The 10,608-nt window shown below is 43.2% G+C and overlaps 1 protein-coding gene across 5 annotated transcripts; it reads right to left on the bottom strand.

Annotated features, from left to right (window-relative positions):
• Positions 1–4,380: 4,380 nt before the first annotated feature.
• TCEANC (transcription elongation factor A N-terminal and central domain containing) lies at positions 4,381–10,582 on the bottom strand. 5 transcript variants are annotated; one of them, XM_023532286.1, is made up of 3 exons: positions 10,150–10,582; positions 7,488–7,619; positions 4,381–5,476 (listed from the first exon to the last, which is right to left on the bottom strand). In XM_023532286.1, the coding sequence occupies exon 3, from the start codon at positions 5,466–5,468 to the stop codon at positions 4,410–4,412; it is 1,059 nt and encodes a 352-aa protein (XP_023388054.1). In that variant the 5' UTR covers positions 5,469–5,476; positions 7,488–7,619; positions 10,150–10,582; the 3' UTR covers positions 4,381–4,409. The 5 variants fall into 5 exon arrangements, with proteins under 5 accessions (XP_023388054.1, XP_023388053.1, XP_023388051.1 ...); XM_023532285.1 differs by lacking the exon at positions 7,488–7,619 and adding an exon at positions 5,571–5,584; XM_023532283.1 differs by having other exon boundaries at positions 4,381–5,584; positions 10,150–10,581.
• Positions 10,583–10,608: the final 26 nt, after the last annotated feature.

Genomic DNA, 10,608 nt, shown 5'->3' with positions numbered 1-10,608 from the left:
AGCTTGTTTCCTCACCTCTAAGTTGCTAGCAGGGACTTGTGAAGATTAACGAGATGCTTTATATAAAGTGCCAGGAATCTAGTGAATATGGCGATGGAACATCTTTCGCCCTACCTTTGCGTGACTAACTTCATCTCAAGATTGACCTGAAGGGTCACAGCCTCCAGGAAGTCCTCCGGGACGCCCCCGGGGCCCCTGCTCCTCTGCCTCTAAAGTCTCTTCCAATGTAAAATGACTGCTGGCTACAGGGCATTGGCGTTTCCCCTGTATCTGTGGGTCCCGAGGCCTGGGACAGTGTCTTGATCACCTCTCTGTCCCCAGCACCTGGCAAAGTGTAAACCAGTGTGCAATCATTACTGCCTAGCCTTTCTGATAACATAGAGCTCTGGAAAATTAATTTTAAATAATAATGCAAATGAGATTACATGAGGTTTTCTTCAGTTCTCCCCTCAGATCGGGGGCTCTTATGGAAGCAAGGTGCCCTCTTTATCTAGGTCCTTACAGTAAATACCTCTGAGATAGAAAAAGATCTGAGTCAAATATTTTGCATTTACTGGTAAGTTATAAATAACAAAGCAATCTGACCTAAAAGATGTAGGCCCAGCCCTCGCGAAGGCATTGGAGCGCTGCCAGCGGCAGGCTTCCTGACTGGTACTTCAAAATGGTAATAGGGAATGAAAGGGGCTTCTGATCCCAGGAAGTGCTTGGGGAAGAGACAGAGCTGCAATTGTACCCACTTTTTATCTAAAAGAAGTAACACGGACAAAAGGCGAGTGACGTGAGAAAACCCATGAAGAGAACCCTTCTACATTCAGGTGTAACAACTGATGTGTGTGCCAAATGCAGAGCTGCTCCCCATAACCATGGCAACCGAGAGCCAGGCTATATCTGTATTATGTGGAATTTCTGTGCTTTTGTGATTCTTTATTATGGGCCACGAGTAGGAAATTTGGGGCTGGTTGTATTTTATGAAACACCCATTTGTAATATTACTAATGTAGGGAAGGAAAAAAATCTCTTTTCTTCTACCCGGCTAGGTTCTCAGCTGCTCTTAACGTAAGACAGATTGACAAGAGGAAAGCATACATTTATTTAAGTTTTACAACACGTAGCAGCTTTCATAAGGAAATAAAGACTCAAAGAAATGGTTTAACCTGAGTGTTTTTAGACTAGGTTTGATGAAGAGTGGAAAGTTCTGGAAAACTGTGATGCGACAAAGGGAATGAGCCTGAGGGTAGTGATCTGGGGGAAACCTAGCAAGGCCTGTTGGTTCAGATTCCTCTCACCTCCCCCCATCCGGGCAGGTAAGGGTGCTCCTTTCCTCGGGGGTGGGGAGGGCGCCTTTCACATGAGGGCCATATGACCAGCCTCAGGGGAGAGGGGCAGATCAGAGAGTCCTTCCTACACCTGCCTGTTGCTCAAATTCCTCCAGCTTAAAATATCCAATATTCCCAGGCACCATATTTAGGGATGGTATGTCCTGAACCGCGTCACCAAGGGCTTCGTCAGGTGCAACGATGTAGGGAGAGCGGTGTGCATACTCATGTTTGAAACCAGGTCCACGACATTTGGGCCATTGCTATGGCCACTTAGCTGGTGTTCCTGCAGCCATCCTTGCTTTCCTCCGCATCTAACTCAGCATAGCAGCAGGAAGGAGCCTTCGCAGAGGTCATCTAAATCTTATCGCTACCAAGTTCCTAGCTTCCATGGCTTCCCATCAGGCTTGAAAAAACCCCAAAGTCCTCATCATGCCCAACGGGGCCTTCATGAGCCCGATGGCTCTCTGACTTCACCTCTCACTGTCCTTCCCCTTGCCACTGCATCTCAGCTCCAGTGGAGCCTGGCTGGACCCTGTCTGTGACAGGCACACTCCTGTCCTGGGGACTTTTCCTGTAAAAAATGATTTTAAATTAAAGATCCTTTACCCTATAAGCAACTTTTTTTTTTAAAGCCTTTCTTCTTCTTTTCCTGTAAAAAATGATTTTAAATTAAAGATCCTTTACCCTATAAGCAACTTTTTTTTAAACCCTTTCTTCTTAAGAATGATTACCTATACTTAGAAAATGTCATCTATCTCACTAGCTAAAAGAAAAAAACCCAGATTACTATTTTCCTATCTCTAGTTGCAAGAGTCACTGACTGACAAAGTTGATAAAAATTGAAGAAGACTACCCAGATTTTTACATGTTGGAGAGTAAAGGAATTTCCATTCCAGGTGCTTTTATTTGTCTGTATATTTAGTTTGCAAAATTCCTGTATAAAAAAACTACCAAAAAACCCCAACCCCAAAACATGCACAAAAACACCAAACCAAAAAGCAAACACTGACATGAATTAATCACACTTGGTTTTCATTTGCTGTACTCTTTTACACCCACTGAATAGTTTTTAAGGTCATTTCAAGTCACGTGAAACCACACTTTGTGAAACTTTAAGTTTTAGGTGACTTTGCAAGTTTCTCTTTAAAAGACTAACATGTTCTTACATCACAACAAGCAGTTCTGGGAAGCCACAGGGAGAGATTGAAATAGAATTCATACTTGATGGCTTCAAGCCGATTTCTTCAAAACCTGTTGAAAACACGTAAGTTTTGTGCACCTTTTGGTACACAAGGCAGGTAAACTGTACATATGTTTAGGGCTTCAGATCTGACAGAGCAACTTAGGGAAGTTAGGAGCTCAGAACTGGTGAAAATGTGTGGGTCTGTAGGTAACTCAGAAGCAAACTTGTTAAAACTATCACAATTAACATTCTACGAATTTTTTAAAAAGAACAAAATCAGCTGTAATCACATTGAAGGCTTGGTTATGCGGATTGGTTAAACACCGTTTGCAAAGGCCTCAAAGAAGTAATTTCCTCTTCAATTCAGTTATTTGAGAAGCACTGGTAGATTCAAAGGCTGAGGCAACAGACTTCCTGTGACAGAGTAACGCCTGTTTTTACATAACCAGAATTGGAACTTCGACTCTAAAGGGGTTCAGAGTATGCCGCCCCGAAATACGCCATCCTGGCATGAGGATCATTGAGCTGAAAGCAAATGAGAAAAAGCAGACATAGGGTGAGTTCCCTGCCCTCCCCCATCTGCCTGAAAGCAGAACATAAATTCCGCACGTGGTACCAGGAAGGGGTACCAACCTCATCACTGGAGAAAAGGTGGCATTGCGAACAGTCTACACAAACCTGAGGCAATAGCCAGTTATCTTCCGTTAGTTCTCCCATATATTTTCCCATAATTTGCTGCCCCTAAAAGCCTAAAGCCCTTTCCCTTCATCTTGCTACTGTCTACAGATTTATCGTTAAGATTCTATATAAGCCCAAGATCTAACCACCCTTCTGAGTCACTCACTGCTGTTTCTCCAGTGAGTATCACTTGCACGTTACTAAACTGGTTTCTTCTCATTAATCTTTTGTCAGTCTAATTTGCAGTCCTAGCTACAGAGCCTAGGAGGGTTTTCGCCCTTCCCCATAGACCTCACACACATGCCCTTGAGAATATGGAGACTCTAACATCAGAAGCCAAATGTCATAAAGAGTTTATACACCCTGGAGAACGTGGGCAAAGCAACGCACACACACACACAAACGCATAGGTCTGACTAAGCAAGAGGACTCAAGACAAAATCCCACATCTCCAGAACTACATTTCTCAGAAGTCACTACTGAGGCAGTCTCGGACAGTGAACTTGGCAGAAGAAAATCTGGGAGCATTTGACTTGGGCTATTTATGGTTGTGTAGCATGGGCAAGTCAAGGCACCTCTGTGGACCTATTTTGTCATCTGTAAAGTATACAAAACAGTGTTTTCTCAGAGCTGTGGAAAGGATCAAGTGAGAGCCTAGCTACGAACAGTTTTCATTTCTACATCCTAAAATAACTTGAGGAACTAAAAAAGAAACGTGGATGCCTGGGCTGCAGCCCACAAATTGAGATGTAATTGTTCTAGGGTGAGCCCTCCGCATCAGTGGGGTTTCAAAGCTCCCCAAATGATTCTAATATGCAGCCACTGCTGAGAACCACAGGCCTATTGCTAAAGCAGCGCGTCTCAAACTACCTTGGATAGGCTCAGCGGGTGGGGACCCTGCCAACGTGCAGATTTGGATTCAGTAGCTTGGAGCCTAAGAGTCTGCATTTCTAATAGACTCCTAGTTTATGCTGAGCCGTTCTCAGCCAGACTCGGAGTATAACGAAGCATTAAGTAGCCACAAAGCGCGATGCAAACAGTCAACCGCTCTCTCTCCCCAAAGCATCAAGTTTTAGTGATAGTGGTGTGAGCGTCAGCCAACGACTGTCTTTCCTTCTTTTTAGGATTAAGAATAGTGTGTATAAGATTTTAAAAACAGGCATAAAAGGGTGGTGCAAATAAAAGGTATCACTCTTATTATCAGCTGTTAAGAGAATATTTATTTATAATCACAGGCACACCCACTTGCTATGATACCACTGCTCCCCGCATTCGTTACAGATGACATATGTCATCATTTCTTCATCCGGGTTTGAATTCCGTACCCAACTTGGAAGGAAAAGCGTTCCTCTGGCAATGACAGTGACCTTGCAATTGAACTTCTCACAGCGTCTGCATTTTATTTTCTTTGTCTGCGTCCCCTCGATCGCTTGGGGAAGGTAATGTTCCCGTATGCTAGACTCTGCGTAGGAGGCTCTCAGCTGCTTCAGCTCGTTGCTTGCCATTTCCATGACAGTCATTTCAGCAAATTCTCTTGGAGACATGGTCCCAGAGAGCAAGTTTTGCTGTAAGTGAGAATTTTTGGGGTTCTTCAGATTGGCAACTTTGCTTCTGATACAAGCTTTGTATTTTTTCAGGTTCTTTGAATAAAGGGTAAAAATGTGCCCTTCGATTTCTCTTGCAAGGCTGTACCACAAATCGGCCTGGGGCTGATCTGTGGAAGAACTAGTTAAAGCTTCACGAAGAATCTCTGTGCATTTAGTTCTCACGGGCACTGCAGGATCCAGCAACTCACTTGACCTCTTGTCAGTGGATTTGGGGTCACCACCGCTGACATGCTCTTCCTTAGGTTCCACTTGACTAGGGCCACTTTCAGGCGCAATCATTTCTGTGGCTTTTGCTGTAACATCTTGGGACAATAGCCGAGAATTAGGGCTGGAGCTGTCCGATATCTTCTCCTGACTTGCGTCAGGAGAAAATCCCGAATTTTCTTCATTTCCACCTGTAGGGGATAATTCAGGGCTGTCCCTTGGTTCGAAGTGAGGATCCTTATAAAGAGCTTTCCATTCCAACAGCAAACACTTGGCTTTCTTTTTCAAAGCCACTGTGGGACAGCTTTTGAGGACTCTGTACACAGCCTTGATGACGTCTGTCTGCTGGAGATGCTCCTTCGTCACATGAAGAGTTTCTAGCTCAGTTAGATGGTTGCCAAGATCCTCAAAGTTCCTTTCAGACATCAGTTGCTCAATAAGGGAAGCTCTGGCAGCTATCTGGGGCTTGTCAGACATTTTTACAGCTGCAAGGAAAAGAAAACAGAGGTGTCCATTTTCTTACGCTTGCTTTTGCCAGTCACGGCTTCCTGACAGCAGCATAGCACTTCCTGCAGTTACCTAGGTGGTGTTTTCTGTAAGAGAAAGGTAATAAAAATGGGTGCGACATGTTAGGAAATGGGATCTGCAGTGCGGTATGGCTTAGTCTCAAAAGTCTGATTCTCAGTAGTTAAAAAAAGCAGCACTGCAAACAGCTTCTGCATTAACAGCTGCTTTAAAGAAGTCTGCTGGAAGATCTGCTACAGCTTTTTCCATCTCTAGTTTCACACATCGATGATCTCTCCAGATCAAGATTCGTCAGTTCCTTTGGATGGAATTTGGTGGTCATGTTGGGGACGAAATCACACCGGTGTCAGCATCAATGAGGCCAGGCTGCGCAAGGCTGGACTACTTCCTCGCCTCCTTGTACTCACCTATGTATCGGAACCACTTGCTGATTTTACAGTCTTTAAGTGGTACTTTTCTGAATCTAAAGGAATGAGAAACAGGGCACATAGAGGATGCTGTTTAGACATCCCGGGAATCTGAAGAAATCATGACCTAGCACAGGGTGGGAGGCAGTGGGAGCCAGGTGCTGACACCTCAGTCTTCTGAGCAATGGAGTGGGTAAAGGTTCAGACTAGCGAGCCAGAGGATTTATAACTTTAGACTAACTGGTCCCCAGGCCAGAGTTTGGTTCTGTTAATTTTTTTCTTTTTTTAACTTCTAGGTGTAAAAAAAATGTTGCTCGATGATTACGTCGGTGTGAATCTCATCCTGGGCAGGCAAATGTTTATCTAACCAGTCTATTTTTCTCTCCACGTAATGTACATAATCTTGCCTACCTGATACCCATGGATCTGTATCTGCCCAACTGGCCTAAATGAGAACATAAGCAGATTGATTGCAGGGACTCTGTCTTTTAAAAAAACCACAGACTCCCACTTTACAGCACTTTATAACCATCAGTGAACATACACAGGCTAATAGCACTTAAAGCAGCTACAAAGAATGAATGCAGTCTTCCTAGAATCCATCTGACACGTGCTATAAAATGTACGTCCTTTTAGTTAGCAATTCTACTTCCATAAATTTACTTTAAGGAAATGAGAGATGTGGCTGTGTATATAAGAATGTTCTGCAAACTGAGAAGAAACTAGAAGGTCTCAAATGGTTAAACTTGCACACGGATGTTAATAGCAGTATTATTCATAATAGACAAAAGGTGGAAACAACCTAAATGTCCATCAACTGATGAATAAACGAAATGTAATATATCCATATAATGGAACGTTATCTGGCAATAAAAAGAAATGAAATTCTGGTACACGCTGTAACATGGATGAGCCCTGAAAACACTAGGCTAAGTTAAAGACACAGACCACATATTGTATGATTCCACTCATATGAAATGTACAGAATAGGCAAATCTGGAGAGACACAACGTAAACTGGTGGTTAGCTAGGGCTGGGGATCGGAGTGGGGAGAGACCAGAGAGGTGGAATGAAAAGGGGAGTGGCTGATAATGGGTGCAGTTTTTCTTGGGTGAGGTGAAAAATCTCTAAAGTTGATTGTGGTGAGGAGTTACACAGCTGTCAATATACTAAAAACCACGAAGTGTACACTTTAACTCGGTGAACTGTATGGTATGTAAATTATAGCTGAATAAAGTTGTTATTTAAAAACAACACAGAATTTGATCTAAATTTTATTTAAAGATCACATGTGAAGAGAAAAGGCCTAAGATAGAAACACAAAATTTTAGGCAGTGTCATTTTCTGAATGGAAAGATTTTAGGTGATTTTTGTTCGTGCTTTTACTTTTCTGTATTTTCTATGATGAACGTGTATTATTTTCACGATCAGAAAAGTTATTAGTCTAATATAATTTCACGATAACGCTATACATTTAAGATGCGTGCCTACTGAAAAATGGCACGGTAAATGGATCGATCAATCTTCTGGAATCAGAATATGGGAAAGAAAGGTGCGCCGTCACCTGAGGGTTTGCCTTCAGGTCAGCATGTGCGATTTCCTCAGAAGTCTATCGCTGAATCTCAAATAGATGACTCTCCCTTCAAAATCTATCACCGAATATGAAGAATTAAGTACTCTTGGCCACGGTGTCGCCCTGCTGGGACAGATCCAGATGACCAAGATTCCGAGTCTGACTTTTTTATGTCCAGGTGGAGCTGTACACAACCTAGGCGGCCTTTTATATATTTACTAATATATAAAGTCACTTAGCGGGTCATCAATTCAGGATCTTAAGTGATTATTTTTCTAATGATCGAGATTCAGTACTTTCGAGATCATTGTTTTTCCTTTTTAAGTGCCACTTTTAAAGACTGAAAACCATAAAAGAGGTCTTCCTAAGAATCAAAGGCTTAGTAAACAAAGAATAGGCAAGATAATACGGAAGAAAAAAAAAATGCACATCCTCAATCGCTAGACACTCTTTTCACAACTGTCTCCTGAGACTGTGGGGGTCTGGAGGAAGTGAAGCAGCCACGTCACCGTGATGAGGTCTCCAACTGTCCCCCACGTGCTGGACCGTTTCCTAACACAGAAGCAATAGTCACGCAGCCTGCATTCTATAGTCATTCTATATGCATCACTACCAGAGAACCCACGGTTGAAGTTGGCTGGACTCAGCGAGGTGGTTAATGAGGGCCGGGTCTAGCGTGCCTGTAAGGAGCTTAGGCAATATTTAACTCAGGTCGGAATTTCTCCACGAAGGCTCAGTCTCAAGGAGATCCTGAAGGGGACTTGAACTGGAGTTTTAGGGCCTCGGTGCCATGAGGGCGGCCGTCTGTCATACCAGCAAAACCTGTTCTTTGCTCACGTAAATGTACACAAATGAATGTATTCATGTGTAAGCACTCTGGTCTTCACTTTGTCTATTTGCCTCTCCTCCATATTTACTTATTTGTAATTTTTAATCGTGGTAAACTACACATGACATAAAATTACCATCTCGACGCTCTTTAAGTGTATGGTTCAGGAGAGATAAGCACGTTCAGAATTGTGCAACCAACCTCCAGAAACCTTTCCATCTTGCAAAACAAACTTTGTCCCCATTACGCACTAACTCCCCATTCCTTTCTCCCCCCAGCCCCCTGTCAAACACCATTCTACTTTCTATCTCTATGAATTTGACTACTTTAGATACCTCATATAATTGGAATCATACAGTATTTGTCTTATGACTGGCTTATTTCACTTAGCCTGATGTCCACGAGTTTCATCCATGTTGTAGCATGTGTCGGGATTTCCTTCCTTGTTAAGGCTAAATGATATTCCATCGCATGAAAAGACCACATGTTGCTTATCCATTCATCCGTTGATGGACACCTGGGTGGCTTCCACCTTTTGGGTCTTGTGAATAATACTGCTATGAACATGGGGGTAAAAAATATCTTTTTGAGACCCTACTTTCAATTCTTTTGGGTATATAGCCAGAAGTGGGACTGCTGGATTATATGAGAATTCTATTAATTTTTTGAGGATCTGCCATACTGTTTTCCATTCTCCTCCACATTTTTAACAGTATTTCAATCCTGTTAAACTTTCTATTCCCCCTTTGGGATAATCATGAGGATATAATGCATTTATTTCCCTAGGAGGGTATAGTGTGGAAGTAACTGGGCTACAAAATTTTGAAAACTGCCATAAAAAGACAAAGTAAGCTGTCTGTCCAGTTTAGGGTTCTATATAGTTCATTCAATGAATATTTACTGTATTTAGTACATGAGAGATGCTGAGCCTTAAAGAGATACTCTCAGCCTGAAGGAGCTGCCAGCCCCGTGGAAGGAATACAGAGAAGAAACCAGCCGATTACACTCCACAAGGACAGACACTGGCCACTAGGGGACACACACCGGAGGAGTACTGAAACCGAATCTGGGTTTGCCATCATCTGGCCAGCTCCAATTGTTTCTTCACCGCCTTCACTCTGATTCACAGTGCTCTGTCAGAGGGGTCACCTTCTGGTACAGATCTTAGCAAGATAGTTCCTCACTTTCCCACTTAAAGCTCTTCAGAGGGTCCCTTTTGCTCTCAAGATAAAGCAAGGTCCTTGACCAGGTGATGAAAACCCCACTTCCAGCCTCCTCCATGACCCAGCTGAACCACCGACAGGCACTGGCCATTTCGCGGCTGTGGGCCTTTGCTCCAGCAGCTCCCTGAGCCCGGCCTATCACTTGCCATGACTGGTTCTCAACCTTGACTGCAAATCCAAATCATCTGGAGAAATTAAGCAGCCAAAACAAAAACAAACAATGCCAGGCCCTTGTTTGACAGAATGATATCAGAACGAATTAGCATCCCTGAAGGCAGGCCTGGGTATTTTTACCTCTTCAGGTGCACCTGGTTCAAAGCAGAGCTGTCACCACTGTACAGGCGCGACTCCCTTCCTGCAGCAGGACCATCTCAGTTACACTGCTAGCAGCCCAAAGACAGCCCCTGTCCTGCTCCTAGACTGTGCACAGAACCCCTCTGAATTCAGATTTTGCCATATAAGCCCCATTAAATCAGGAAATATTAAAAACACCTGCTGTGCACAACCCACCTGAGAACCTTCTCTACAGATTACAACTTGTGACCGCCATGTTTTAAGCATCATGATGCACCCAATTCCGCATATTCATCCCCTCATTTACTTCTTAACAGCAGAAGGCAATGCACGTTTATGGAGCAACTCTCCATGCCATACACACTCACATCATCTCCATCCTCACAAGAAACAGGACAGGTGTACAGTGTATTTCCATCTTACAGATGAGGACATCTGTAAAAAACATCGAGTATTTGCACATTGTTTTTTCATGGCGCATACCACATCAAATTTTAATTGTCTGTCTTCCCCACAAGACCATAAAGATGTCATTTGTTACATTCACTGGTACACACTTGGCAAACACCTGGCCAGTGCTCGCTATTTCTCAACAAATATTTTTTGTTAAATGAGTGAAGAGCGTCCAGGATGCTCTTTACTCTCTGCTTGTGAGGCTCATTCTTTTCATTACAGATCACCTTGCTTGCATGCACTGCACCTAAGCTCAGGGCTCTTCAGCTTCTTCCACGAGAGACCAACCTCATCTCAAGTCTAGTTTAATAAA

Source organism: Pteropus vampyrus, unplaced genomic scaffold, assembly GCF_000151845.1.
Source record: "Pteropus vampyrus isolate Shadow unplaced genomic scaffold, Pvam_2.0 Scaffold81, whole genome shotgun sequence".
Classification (NCBI taxonomy): Eukaryota; Metazoa; Chordata; class Mammalia; order Chiroptera; family Pteropodidae; genus Pteropus; species Pteropus vampyrus.
This window is presented reverse-complemented; position numbering and strand designations above follow the sequence as displayed.

Coding starts and splice junctions, on each gene's coding strand:
- TCEANC (XM_011362917.2), bottom strand. CDS start 10,195: ATGGAGAGTTGCTCCATAAACGTGCATTGCCTTCTGCTGTTAAGAA. Junction 5,477..10,149: donor TTGCCTTCTGCTGTTAAGAA/GTAAATGAGGGG, acceptor TTTTCCTTGCAG/CTGTAAAAATGTCTGACAAG.